The sequence below is a fragment of the Equus asinus genome, chromosome 24, assembly GCF_041296235.1.
Source record: "Equus asinus isolate D_3611 breed Donkey chromosome 24, EquAss-T2T_v2, whole genome shotgun sequence".
NCBI lineage: Eukaryota > Metazoa > Chordata > Mammalia > Perissodactyla > Equidae > Equus > Equus asinus.
The window spans coordinates 16488201-16501535 of NC_091813.1; the positions used below are offsets into that span (position 1 = coordinate 16488201).

The window sequence follows — 13335 nt, forward strand, 5'->3', positions numbered from 1 at the left end:
ATCTTAGAGGAAGAAAATAGAGTTTTAAAAGTTCTCAAAACTATGGGAGTGGATAGCTATTTCAAGAATAAAGTTTATAATAAACGGGTCTGGAAAGAGACATGGTGATTTTTCTGCTGCCTCATCTGTCAGGTAAGGATGACATGGAGATGTGTGAGCTGAATCTCGAAGAGACGGGCCTGACTCGGAAGCGCGGGGCTGAGATTCTGCCGAGACAGTTTGAGGAAGTTTGGGAGCGCTGCGGGGGCATCCAGTACCTCCAGAGCGCCATCGAGAGCAGACAGGCGCGGCCCACGCACGCCACGGCCATGCTGCAGAGCCTGCTGCAGTAGCGGCCGCGCCCCCCGGCCCCCGCGCCCCCCCACGAGCGCGCGAGAACGCCCTTCGCGGAGGGAACAGAGTGCATTAATCATGGCCTGTGTTAATTTAAGGTTAATTATGGTAGTGAATTTGAGGTCTAGAAATTATTTTCCTGAATCCAGCTGTAACTGTTAAACCTCTCATTATTCTAATATTTGTTACACTTGGACAGATTCTGATATTTGTCATCCTTTGCCAACAGACTACCTTAAATCTGTCATAATTGTTTAAAAATTCAAAATACTTGCTTGTTAAGATGACACAGTACCAAATAATTGGAATAATGAAACTTGACTTAAATTTCCTTATAAAAATTAAGACACTTAAAATGATCAAAGCACCAATATTTTGATTTGAAAAGCTGTGTACTTTTTACTCACTTTTTCAGAAATTCATGGAAATTTCCATCAAAGGTGGAAATTGTTATTTTTCCCCCCTCCTTTGCCGGTGTCTTAGTTTGAGTAAAGCAGTTCACCTGAGATTCTAGCATTCCAGAGTCTTGATGTATGCTATGTACTCCATGATAAAGAAGGGGTTCACAGTATCCTGCACAGATTTTTCTTTTCTATCACATTGTGTTGCTAAAAGACAATTTTTCTTACACTCCATGGACAAATAAAGGAAGTTTAGACCATTTAAATGCGTAAAAGTTTTGAGATAATGTTTGTTTCATTCAGAAAAGGAAGTAGGTTTTAGGTGGCATTGTGGCTTAGCCGGCCTGAACTCAAATATTTTTCAGCTTCATCTCAATTGCAATTTTTGTATCAGAATCTTGTCCAGGTTGTTTCATATGATTTAAGCTAGTGTTGTGCTTCAAAACATGTTGGTTTTTAAAAAATTCCTGTGTCTTTTCTGGCCTTTGAGATTTTGGTAAATGTAGAACTGTTGTATAAGCTTTGTAATTCAAAAGCCGTTGTACTTAGTAATGCTTGTTTCGTGTAACTGATAAATAGTTTTTTGTGTGTTGTTCGTTTTGATCAAATGTCAGCGGTTTCAAGCCTGATATCCATGACTTCATATTAGGAATTTGGAGACAAAAACGCATCAAGGAATTAGGTTGACATGATCCTGAGGAGTCTTGTTTGTATTTTAGAATAAAATTAGAAAATAAAATTATTCTCTGCACTTTTTTCCCCTGATTGTTAAAGACCCTCACCTTTGAAATAAATTTCCAGTGATTTTTCCTAGAAAGAGGACTTCAGTTAGGGAAATATTTCTCAGCTGATTAGCTTGGTGCTTGTGAGCCACAGACGCTGTTTTCAGAATTGCTTCTCTCATCCTGTGTCTCAGTACAGACGTACTTATTTATTATACTGTGCAAATGGTTGTCTTCTGTTAAATTTAATGGGTCCTGTCTGTGCTACTGAGAATGTGAATGTGATTTTCTTTTGAAGGCTGTCTTACTGCACGGACTCACCCACCCTTGGGTCATATCATCCCTGTGATTGGTGACAGAAGGTCTGGTTACTGAAATAAATGACCTGTTCTCTCTCTTCTCATCGCTTGCCTTTAATTGGTGTTTTTATTTGTGTAGGATAATAAATGATAAGCTTTCTTAACTAGTAACAAGTCCTTGAAGAAAATTTAGTAACAGATTTTAATGACTTGTCTCTTTAGCACTGTTTCCAGAAACAGTTTTATGTATCTCTTAGGTACATATAGGCACTAGATGGAAAACTAATCAAACAGGTGGAAATTATTGTAATGAGAGAACTTAATGTTTTGAAGAATTTGTAAGAAATATATCACAGCAAAGCATTGGTACAAGTCTTTAGTTTTTTACTTGAATAGTGAATAAATATAGTCTTAAGCCATTTTGTTGCTAATGATGTCACACAGCTGTCCTAGCACTTATCTGTTTAGTCTCCTGAGTTAGTTTTGGCTACTGGGAGAGCTGCCCTCATTCAGACAGACTTACAGCGACCTACACACAGTAGATGCGCCTACACACAGAAACCCCTTTTCTGAAGAAATTTAGGACTCTGTTAGCCGTTAGGGAAAGAGCAGAAATGGTGTTGCTAAAAGATGTTGACGGACCGCTTTACATGTTCACAATCACACCCGTAAACTCTGGGTGAAAACTGTAGGAATCAAAAGTAAATTCGTATTTTAATCAGTCATTTTAATTGAGATTTAAAATTAGAAGTTCAAACCAGCTTATTGTATAGTAAGAATAGTCTCACTCAATACCAGTTCCTTCCTTAGTGTATGCTTTGCAAAGGTAGACATATATAAAATAAAAATGAGAGGACAATGTTTTCACATTCAATTCAATTATAATGTACTTCCTAATTCCACTAACACATTTGAGATCTGTATTATGAGCTGTGGGTACGCACTGAGAGAGTCTCTCTGCTCCACATGTGTCAGGAGAACACTGAGGATTCTTAGTTGTGAAGATGAGCAGATGGCCCCTTCTCAGAGGATCATCTGAGGAAGAAAGAGAATGATGCACTCGGGAGCACGAGCGCCCACGGAAGACAGTCTGCTGTGGCTCACCTGCTGCTCCTGACTTTTCCTTAGCTTGTTCTTCCCAGGAACATGTGAGCCCTTTTGTTTTGCAAGCAACCAAGAAAATATCATCTTAAGCAGAAAATAGATTGTATTTGTGGAAGCTTAGATAAAGAATAGAAACCCACGGGTGAGAAGAATAAGAAGGATTTATTGTTTGTAGAGTTTTATTAGTTGGATCTTTTCAAAAGACATTTTCTTTCACAGCTTATTACTATGGTTCTCAGGGTGTCCAAATATGTAGATCTTTGGTTTCTTAACCTGAAGTACCTTAAGAGTTCTTGGACCAGTAGAGTAAATATTTATTGAATGCATCCGTCAGTCAATTAATACAAAGTTAGTGGTAGACCTGCCTCCTTTTGTAGAAGAGAGAACAGAGATCAGAGAGGTCAAGTAATGTAGTTGTACACCACGGAAGAGAGACGAATGCCTTTGCTTCAATCATGCGGAGCAAAAAGAATCCAAAGTAACTGTTTTGAGTAGCCCCCTCAGCGTTTACAAAGGGTTGCCTCTCTCCACATCTTCAGAAGGTGTGACAGGTTTTCTTTATCATTACCAGCAACACCAGTTATTGAGAGTTTTAATTTCTCCCAGAAGATAAACTAACAAGGGGAGGGCAGAGGATCTCTAAAAATGAGAACAAGGACAAGTTAGGGGGAAAGTTCTAACAGCAGGGAAAGAGGAGAGCCGCGGCGGGAGAGAGAGAAAAGGGGTGTGCCCCGAGGACTCAACGCCCCAGGCTGAAAAACACCCATATGTTTTAGGGAACAAAGCACTCCGAGACTCTCGCTAAGTTTCAGAATGAATTGTATGTAATATCAGAGCAGAACCTATTGCTAAAACTTGGATCAAGACAGACCTGATGTGTAGGTCCTTAGCGTGGGGAAACGGCACTGTCGCGGCCCACGAGAAGTGGACGTTGTGTGCCTTGGCCTCGGGAAGGCGCAGGGGAGACACGCAGAGCAGAGCCTGCCCTGCCGGGACGGGGTCTTTTACAGTTCAGTTCAGTGCGAATTGATGCATTCTTCCTTCTCCATTGCTAACTTAGTATATGAAGTAAGTTTGGTGGTTGTAGTTTTAAAGAGATAATCAGGAAAGAAATTCATATCAAAAAGAGAATATTTAGTCCTAATTTGTACCTATGCAGAATCTCACCTTCAAACCTCAAATAGGCTTACCTGATTGGCCATTTTATTTTCACTTTCGAAAACTTGTCTAATAGCAACTGTTACTTAACTTTTCCTCATTTCCTTAAAACTATATACCTTCCTAAAACGCCGATGTACCGAAAATACAAATAATAAATGCTTTCTCTGTAGAACTCCCTCTTGCATCTTGTGTTTTTAATCCAGTTACAGGGTGTTATAAACAAAGACAATTGTAAGTGTTGCACGTGTTGCCCTATGTCCCAGATGGAACAAGTTGGAGAAGTCTGGGATCCTGAAGCTTCATGCAGTCACCAGGGCTGGAAGCGCCGTGCTGGGCGGCTGTAGCAAGGGGCGAGGACTCAGGTGATTGAAACTTCTTGAGCTTTGGGTCCAACTCCTTTGGGACTTCCATCCAGGGAGCAAGCAAGACTGTGTGTGAGCTGTGACTACTCACTTTGCCTAAATTAGAGAAAAACCACATCTTGGCTGCCTTTCCCCAGGCCCTTACCCAACTGTTTGTGAGAAGACAGGATGTGAAAACAGGGGACCCAAAGAAGAGTCCTTCTCCCTAAGGCTTCGCGTACAGCTGGCCTAGAGAGTCACCTCGTGTCCCTCATCGGGAAGCTCCTGTGATCCTGGTGGGTCTGCTGAGTGCAGAGAGACGCCGACTGTGTTACCTCCACAGCTCCTCTCTGGCTGGTTGGAAAAGACCAACCCAAGAAGTGGGTGATGGGAACAATGAGAGGCACCTGCTTCAGAAGGGGACTTCCCCACAGGAGATGGGGTGTCTGCTTACTTGCCTTTCTCCCTCAAAGACGGCATTCTCTGCAGTTGTTAGAGCACAGCTGAAACGAAGGGGTGGACAGCCCATTATGGGAGGTGATTACATTCGGTTTTCATTCTCTCTCATGATGGAATTTTTTTCACGGGCTTTTTATTGGCCTGTCATGCATCTAACAAGTATATTTTCCTTTGGGAAGTTCCAGGGATATGGACGTAAGTAGGTACGTCTCTTGCCACCATTCTTTGGTCTGTGGCACTTTTATCACCATATCCCAATTTGAATCCTTGTCCCATATCAGCTTCTCACTTTGAGGGACACTTGGGGTGGGAATAGGGGTGAAAGCTGTGCATCTGCAAGGGCGCGTGAATGAATTTTCAAGGGTTCGTAGCCATGGGGAAGTATGTCTTCCCAAAAGCCTGTCTCTTGTCAGGAAACATTTTGTTTTTATTTCTGAAGCTTACTGTTTAAATGTTGCCATCAATGTTTAATATTTTGCTATCTTTTGGCAGCATTAAAATCATGCTTGAAATCATTTATCATCCATAAAGCAAATCCAGGGACTATTTAGTAAAACACAGACCCAATTTTATTATAAATCTATGAACACAGTGCTTATATTTTATTGAAATTAAGGTTTTACAGCAAATTTGATAATGGAACATTTGAAAGAGATACAGAGAGATTCATTTTTCATTAAGTAGCACATCAAAAACTGGCTGAACTGGTCTACCTTGAATCCAGTCTGCCTATCCTCTAGATGCCAAAGTTAGCGTAAAGAAGTAGTCAACGAACTTATTAAATTATAGGAAGACATAGTTCATCTGTGGTGGAAAACAAGAATTGGTCATGTCACAAAGTACAACCTCACTTTTTCCCCAATATGATGTCTTCCTTTACAATAGATTTACGCAGCAACAAGAAAAGTAAGATTTTCCATGGTATGTATATCTGAACCCCAGTTCTTTTTTGTTTTAAAGGAACAAGTCAAATTATTGGCAACAAAATGATCTACTGTGTAAGCAGTACTTTCTTATAATGTGCCTAAGAACTGAAGGAGTGTGTGTGTGTTACAGACACAGAGGTGTGGAGAGTGTATACATGTGTGTATATTGTCTATACATTCATGCATTTGGAGAGGCCTGCATCTCTTTGTGTAATCAGTCAACCTTTATGTAACATATAACACGAGCTTTGCTTCTCAGGATATTGTTCACCCCCTCCTCCCAAAACAATAAGTAAGTTACACATGTTGTAAATGATCTGTGAGCAATATTTTAAGGGCAGCTGGAAACAAATCTGGTTTACCATCACCTTGACTGTCATCCAGGAATAGCCAAATATGTTTCACTGATGGTGTTTTCGATTTTGATTATATAAGCATCATTTTCTTCAGAATTTACCAGTCATCAAGTATCCAGCTCTTCTCTACTGGAAATGTGGCGTGTGCTGGTTCTCAGTGTTGACTATATGCCTGGATTCCCATGACCAGTGAATATCCCTGCCTATGTTTTCAGGGTTTTGACGGAGTGGATACAATATTTCTTGAGAAAGCAAGCCATCTCTCTTGAGATAGATTAAATGATAATTTGTACATTTTCAGTTTTTAATTTCCTTCCCAATCTTAATGGTTAAATTCTTCATATCCTACAGTCTGTAATTCAGAATTTCTTTTCCTGGTTACCTGGAAGAAAAATAGTTTTAAGGGCTTAAAAAATGCTACCCAAGGTCAAAACAATGGTTCATTCCAATATTACCTCTGCTGGGGGATGAGAGAGTATGTTTGCCATTTAGGAGATCTTCTTTGAAAGATTAGAGATGCCCCCCCAAATATTCTTAACTTTATAACCTACTAGGAATGTATTCTATTTCTTCTTAAACCTATTTAGATTCTCAGGCTGCACCGTCTCCTGAAGCAGAGGTGGCACATATTTGGTGAACCAGTCACCATGTTCCCTTCCAGCCATAGCAGACATCATTGTCCCATGTCGCTTCTTCATTTGGCATGTGGTCCTTAATTCTACCTGGCACTTCAGGATGTAGTTGGTGTTTACTTCATCTGGGCATTTTGTTGATCCTGTGTCCCATTGTTATTTTATGGCCTGCGTATGAACTTTTTCTGTCTTCAGTTTTCTTTGTTTCAGGAAATCAAAATGGCACACGTTATTCTCAGTGAGCACTTGGATACAAGAAATTATGATTGGCATTTGGTGTGATTGCCTCCGTACCCTTCTTGATTGTATATTGACTGTAATGACTTGTTTCAACTGCCAGCTTTAACGTATTTGTTTCCATCCAACCCTCTAGATCTCAGGTAGAGTGGACACTGGCTGATTTTCACTCATTTTTTACCATTAAAATTTTTAGGTATAATTTTTGAAACTAGGTATATTTTTCCAAAAGTTATTTAAAAATCTATTTGTAGGCTATATTTAACCTGGTTCTAGATAAGTTATTTTCCTTTGTAAAATAAAATTATTTTAGTCAAATGAAGTGATTGGATGAGTATTTTAAAAGAGACATCTAGGACACTGGAAGGAACATTTATCTGAGGATGAGCTTTTAGGAATTTTTGAAGTTACTCATTGTTCACAAATCATGTTCTACATTTTTTTTTAAAGATTTCATTTTTCCTTTTTCTCCCCAAAGCCCCCCGGTACATAGTTGTATATGTTTAGTTGTGGGTCCTTCTAGTTGTGGCATGAGGGACGCTGCCTCAGCATGGCCTGATGAGTGGTGCCATGTCCACACCCAGGATCCGAACCAGTGAAACCCCAGGCCGCTGAAGCAGAGCATGCGAACTTAACCACTCTGCCACGGGGCCGGCCCCCTACATATTTTTGCTTTAGCTGATTATTTGAAATCAAAAGAAGATATTTTACAAGAATATAAAGTTATTCAGTTCCAGTAATATAAATTATTATTATGACAATTTCAACCTTGTTGAAATGCATTTGATAAATCACATGTATATTTTTACAAGAAAAGGTTAGGAATATTATAAAATACTTGGATTGCTTCTGTTATTTTATTGTTTTGTTTATACATTTCAGTTAATGCCAGACTTCTGTCTCAATCCTTTCTGCAGCAGGAAACGCCCTTTTCTCTCTCAAAATACTAAATTAAAAAGCCTGGCAAATATAGGAAAAGTGTTTTTACTTATCTCTATTTAAAACAAGAGTAAGGCCCAGAAACGTTTTTAATTTCCTCCAAAATTCAAACTCAGTAATTAAAACTGACATATAAAAATATGATCTTTACCTTGTTATTTTGCTCATATAGCACTAGTTTTTAGCTAGTTTCATTATGCTTGATTTTTAGAGTGATCTGGTGACCTGAAGAATAAAGCAAAAGCAAGACTTCCTGTTGCCTGGGCTTATCAACATTAATAGCAACTACAACTTTCTATTATTTTAGTTTTAAAATTATTATGACAAGTAAAAATGGATAGCGTATTTTTGCAGGTGCCTTCTGTTGGGGCTGGAGGAAGTATGCTCTCTGCGTCCCCCCTGAGTTTTGCCTTCCAGTTGGCTCACTGTTTCTTAAGCAGTGGTCTCAGGAGGATTGAACAAAGCTCATGGGAGAGATAAGTGATCAGTTCATCTCTCAAGAAGTCAAGTTATTTTTAAAGTCAACTTCTGAGTTGTGGTTGCTGAAAAATATCTGGTATAATATACGAAGGTGTAATATTTGGGAGATACCTTCCGATATATGCTCCCTTATCAGTCAACTGTTTTCTTTCTTCCAACATTCTGTCCATTATAATTCCAGGGAAAAGGGGAAGCAGGGTTTCACTATGGGAAGGAGGGAAAATAACATCCCGGTCTCACTGCTTCATGGGAAGAGGGCAGAGGAGAGAGGAGTAGTTGGAGGAGGTTAAGTAGTAAGTCCCTTGTTCCTCCTGCCACCAGCTAACGTAGCATTTTTGGTTCCTGCTTGCCCTGGTTCCGTGATTTGGAGGCTCTGAGACTGCTGGGGGTCGGGCAGATGTCTGGAATCAGAACTGAGAGATCGCAGGTGAGGGGAACATGGGAATGGAAACTTTCCAAAGGACGTAGTGAGACAGGGAGAGCCACCCTCCTCACTTGCTGGACCTGCGGATACCACCTTGGAGAAGAGAACGGAAAGGAGAGGATCTCTGAGCCTGACTACATGTTCCAAGGGAAGTGAGCTGCTGAAAGTGACTGCTCAAACTATTAATCAGATACAACTTTAGAAACCGGGTTGGACCATAGTAAACTCCAACCGTTCCCTGTCTCAGCTCTCTTGGTCCACCCATCCCTCGCCCTACCCACCGCGCCCACCTTCCCATCCAGTGGAGAAAGGGCTCAAAAAGGAGTTAGGAGCAGCTTCTAGAGGAACAAAACGAGCGCCCCCCTCCCCCCCCAAACACCTGAGGTGTAGCACGAGTAAAACTGTGACCTTGCTGTGGTTAAAACAAGTACTTCCATACTATTAAAACTCCTCATAAATGTCACTTGGTACCATCATTTACTTAATCTGGCCCCTATATTTGTAAACAATTTTCATTATTATAAATAATGTCACACAGAACACATTAGACCTAAGTTAAAGAACTAAATGAAAATTTTTAGATCTGAAGAGGAAAAGTCATGAATAATTTATTCTGTTAGATCTAGATTTGCATTTACTGTGTATGTATAATGATAATTGTGATTAATAAAAATCAAACTCATTAAACCAAAAAAGGGAGCTTTGAAAACAAAATTTTGTTTATTCTTGGGAGAATTTTGCTAAGTTCCTAGTACAGCTGATTTGGTATATAGAACACCTAAAATTGAGGGAAATGAAAAATGTGTGGAGTGTATTCCTAAATACTGAGTGGAGGAGAACCGAACAGAAGGAAGAGGTGAAAGTATAATGAACGGCAATGACTTGGCAGAATGAAGAGAACTGCCCCAATTCCAAAAGCTCATTGTGTGTCAGCGCACTCAGCACCTCAGGGCACCTGCCCTCAACGTGATTTTCCTGTCTCTTCACTTTTAGGGAGAATAACAACAATGCAGCCGAGTTTACATGTTGTTTTTAAAGTTACACCACTTAGTGTTCTCAGCTGATATGCATCTGGGTCTGGTTTCCGGGACTGAGAGGCACTCGCAGGGGTTCCTCCCATGCTCCCCTTTGTTGACCACCAGACGGCTCCACTGCCACTGGGCTAGCAGTTGACACTGAGGGGCAGCGAAGACAGTGCTGACCTAATCCCATGATTCACTCCTATTATCTCTATTATATAGGTGAGGAATTTGAGGCTTACAGGGGGAAATGTTGCTCAAGGCACAACTAGTTAGGGATGGAGCTCGAATTGGAATTCAGGTTTCACGTTAAAGCCTCTAATCTTAATCATTGTCTTAATCTATGGTTGGTAAGGTCTTGCCATCTGATCCTCATATAGGTAAGTTGTCAGAGTCACACGAATGGCATCGTGTGAGGAACAGAAGTGACTGACGCCAGGGCTTGCCGGTGTCGGGGCCTGAGGGACTCTCAACACTGTGCACACAGGGTTCTTCTCCACTGAGAGGCTGCCGGAAGCAGCTCGTGGGGGCAACGGGGTTTGTCCGCCTGCTGAGGAGATCAGGCCTTCATATTTAACATTTAAAACGGAATCTTTAATCAAGGAATTGGAAAGGGCAGAATTGAGGTGGTGTGGGGATTTTTCTCTTATTCTCAAAAAGAAATTGAGTATCTTTCTCTCCTTCCTTCTTTCCTTCCTTCCTGTCTTCCTTCCTTCCTATCTACTGCCCGGCGTCTAACATGGTGACTCAAAATGCTGAACTGAACTGGTGTGAGGAGTATCGGATTCCCGTGAATGTGAACACCACAGGTCCATCCTGGCCCCCAGAGGCAGGCAGAGGTGGACGGAGTAGAACACCCGACTTGGCGAGAGCCGTTCTTTTCCAGATCACCCTCTGCCTTGCTCTGTTGATCTCAGGGAGGGCAACCTGGAATTAACGTGATCTTCTTACTCAAGAAAGGGAGCTGTTTAAGATTACAGCCTGTACAGCTATCTGAAACAGCAAATAGGGCTGATGAAAACAAAAACCGAATGCCGTACACTACTGTTCATAAAAGCCACGTGCAAGCCCCTTCTCCTCATTCATCGTGCTCATCGACTGTTTCTTCCTCCCCAGCCCCCTTTCTTTTAAATTATACAGTCATTATTAAAAAACTTGGACCCAATTCCACTTCTTTCATAAACAGAATCTATGATCCTGCAATTCTCTTTTCTCATCTAATGAAATGTCTTGGCCTTTTTCTATGGCAGCTCTGGTAGAGCTGTGTTCTTGCTCTCCTTACCTGTTGTGCTCCACAGTGACTAATACGCCCCCCCATGAATGATTTAACTATTCCCTACAGATGGGCTGGACAGTTGCTTCATGATCCAAAGCAATAATGCTGTGCACAATTTTTTTTTTTAAGCGAGAAAGATTAGCACTCAGCTAACATCTGTGCCAATTTTCCTCTATTTTTTGTATGTGGGATGCCACCACAGCATGGCTGATGAGTGGAGTAGGTCCATGCCTGGGATCCACACCCATGGACTCTGGGCCTGAGGTGGAGCGTGAGGAACTTTAACCACTCGGCCACAGCGCTGGCCCTGCTGTGCACATTTTTTTGTACATGTATCTTAGTGCACAAGTGCAACTATTTTTGTAGGAATAGTTGTCTGGAAGTAGAGTGAGTCAAATTTAAAATTTCATAGATACTAACAAATATTTCTTGGAAAAAGGTTTTCCAGTTTACACATCCACCAGCAATGTTTGACAGGACAAATTTGCCCTGGTGTCACCCACACTGGATAGAATCAAGCTCCTTTTGCAAACTCGTGAGTGACAAGTGACAGCTCATCAGCTTGGACTGCCCTGACTATAGTGAGATGGAGCATCTTTTCCTACGTTTTGCTGGTCATTTGGATTTCTTCTATGGATTGCACCTCTGTATTCTTTGCTCATTTCACATTCACACGCTTGTCTTTTACTAATGTGTAGGGGCTCTTATTAATATGGCTGTTCATCCTCTAAGATATATGATTAAGATATATGATGAGTTGTACATATTTTCCTCCCACCTTGTTGCTTATAGGTAAATTTTACTTCTAGTGCCTTTTCCCTGTGGCAGTCCTCTTCTTAACGTCTTCTGGGATGAGATCTTAATTAGGGGAGGTTTTTTAGCCCAAGATTATAGAAATATTCTAAAAAGTGTTTGTCCTTGTACTATCATAGTTTTGATTTTAGGTTTGGCTCTTTGACGTAGAATTGATTTGTGTGTAGTAAGGAACTAACTTTATTTTTTTCTAAATAGAGGCCAATTGTACTCTAATCATTGTGGACCAGTCCATATTTTCCTTACTGATTTGAAATGCCTGTTAAAATAAATTCTCTAGTACATAAGGGTCTGTTTGGGGCTTATATTTGTTCTGTTAACCTATTGTCTATCTTAGTGTTATAAACAGAATTACTTTACATATTGCTTCTTACAGAGCAACCTCCTCATCATCGTACTTCAAGATTTTCTCCTGCACATTTTCATTCCCAGAGGAACTTTAGAACCAGAATGTCAAATTCCATAAGGAATCCTGTCAGCATTTTAATTGAGATTAACTTGGAGAAAATTGACAGCATTGTCATAATCCTCATTACCTGAATGAATACTCTGTGCTTTATGTTTTTTGTAAAGATGCTTTCTAAACGCAATTTCAAATACCCCTTGCAGTAACCCAGCCAAGTGGGTTTTATTAGTCTCATTCTCCAATGAGGAAATTAAGGTTTAGAGAAGTTAAGTAATTTGTGCAAGATCACTCAGTAGATTGCTAAACCTAAATCTTAATAACAATTTGACTCCAGAATATTGCTTCTTAACAACCATAGGATAATTGTCTTTAAAGTGTTAATACTTTAAAGGAACAAGGTATGTTTCATCAAGGGAAAGGTTAAATCTCTCTTGTTTCTTGTTGATTGGGTATGGAAGCAGATGGCTACAAGTCCCCTTGGTGGGAAATTAGAGACTATGGCCACTAGAATGAGTAAGAGGACAGTAAAAAAACCCAGGATGGTCTAACGAAGACATGGGTCTGAGGTGATCAACACTGAGGAAATGTCCAGGTGTGTGAGATGGGAAGCCCGTGACTAGAAAGGGGACAGGCTCACAGAAGCCTGCAGAGGCGGAGGCCACAGTGTGGCCCATCTGGATGTCACAGGACTTGGAGAAGAATTAGGAAACTTCATGTTCCCTGTTTATTCCTAAAGCCGCCTACACCTTAAAGTCTGGTTTGTGACTAGAAGGCCCGTTATATCTCGCCTCCTCTCCCCCTCCTATGGAGCATCTCTTAATCTATCTTTTGGAAATGAAGGATTGATTAGACTTATAACAACTATAGAATGGACTACTATGTAATCATTAAAAATGATACTACAGAAATTATTTAATGGCATGAGGGAATGTTCTAAGTAAAAAACTGACTAAAAACAAGAAGCCAGTCTAATTCCAATTTGCTTTAGAAAAGTCTATATAAACATT

The 13335-nt window shown here is 40.5% G+C and overlaps 2 protein-coding genes across 18 annotated transcripts in view; one reads left to right on the plus strand and one right to left on the minus strand.

Annotated features, from left to right (window-relative positions):
* Window positions 1-1859, plus strand: part of MYO6 (myosin VI) — a 153448-nt gene extending 151589 nt beyond the window's left edge. For all 17 annotated transcript variants that reach the window (XR_011497832.1, XR_011497831.1, XM_044757524.2 and 14 more), the window contains one exon: window positions 133-1859. Coding sequence is in view for 15 of the 17 variants with exons in the window: in XM_044757524.2 (XP_044613459.1) it covers window positions 133-332 (200 nt within the window). In the remaining 2 variants the exon portion in view is untranslated. The remainder of the gene's footprint in view (window positions 1-132) is intronic.
* The window catches only part of IMPG1 (interphotoreceptor matrix proteoglycan 1), a 124962-nt gene continuing 112533 nt past the window's right edge, over window positions 907-13335 (minus strand). The window contains 3 exon segments of the mRNA XM_070496097.1: window positions 907-6484; window positions 8062-8106; window positions 8108-8135. Coding sequence (XP_070352198.1) covers window positions 6407-6484; window positions 8062-8106; window positions 8108-8135 — 151 coding nt within the window. The 3' untranslated portion in view covers window positions 907-6406.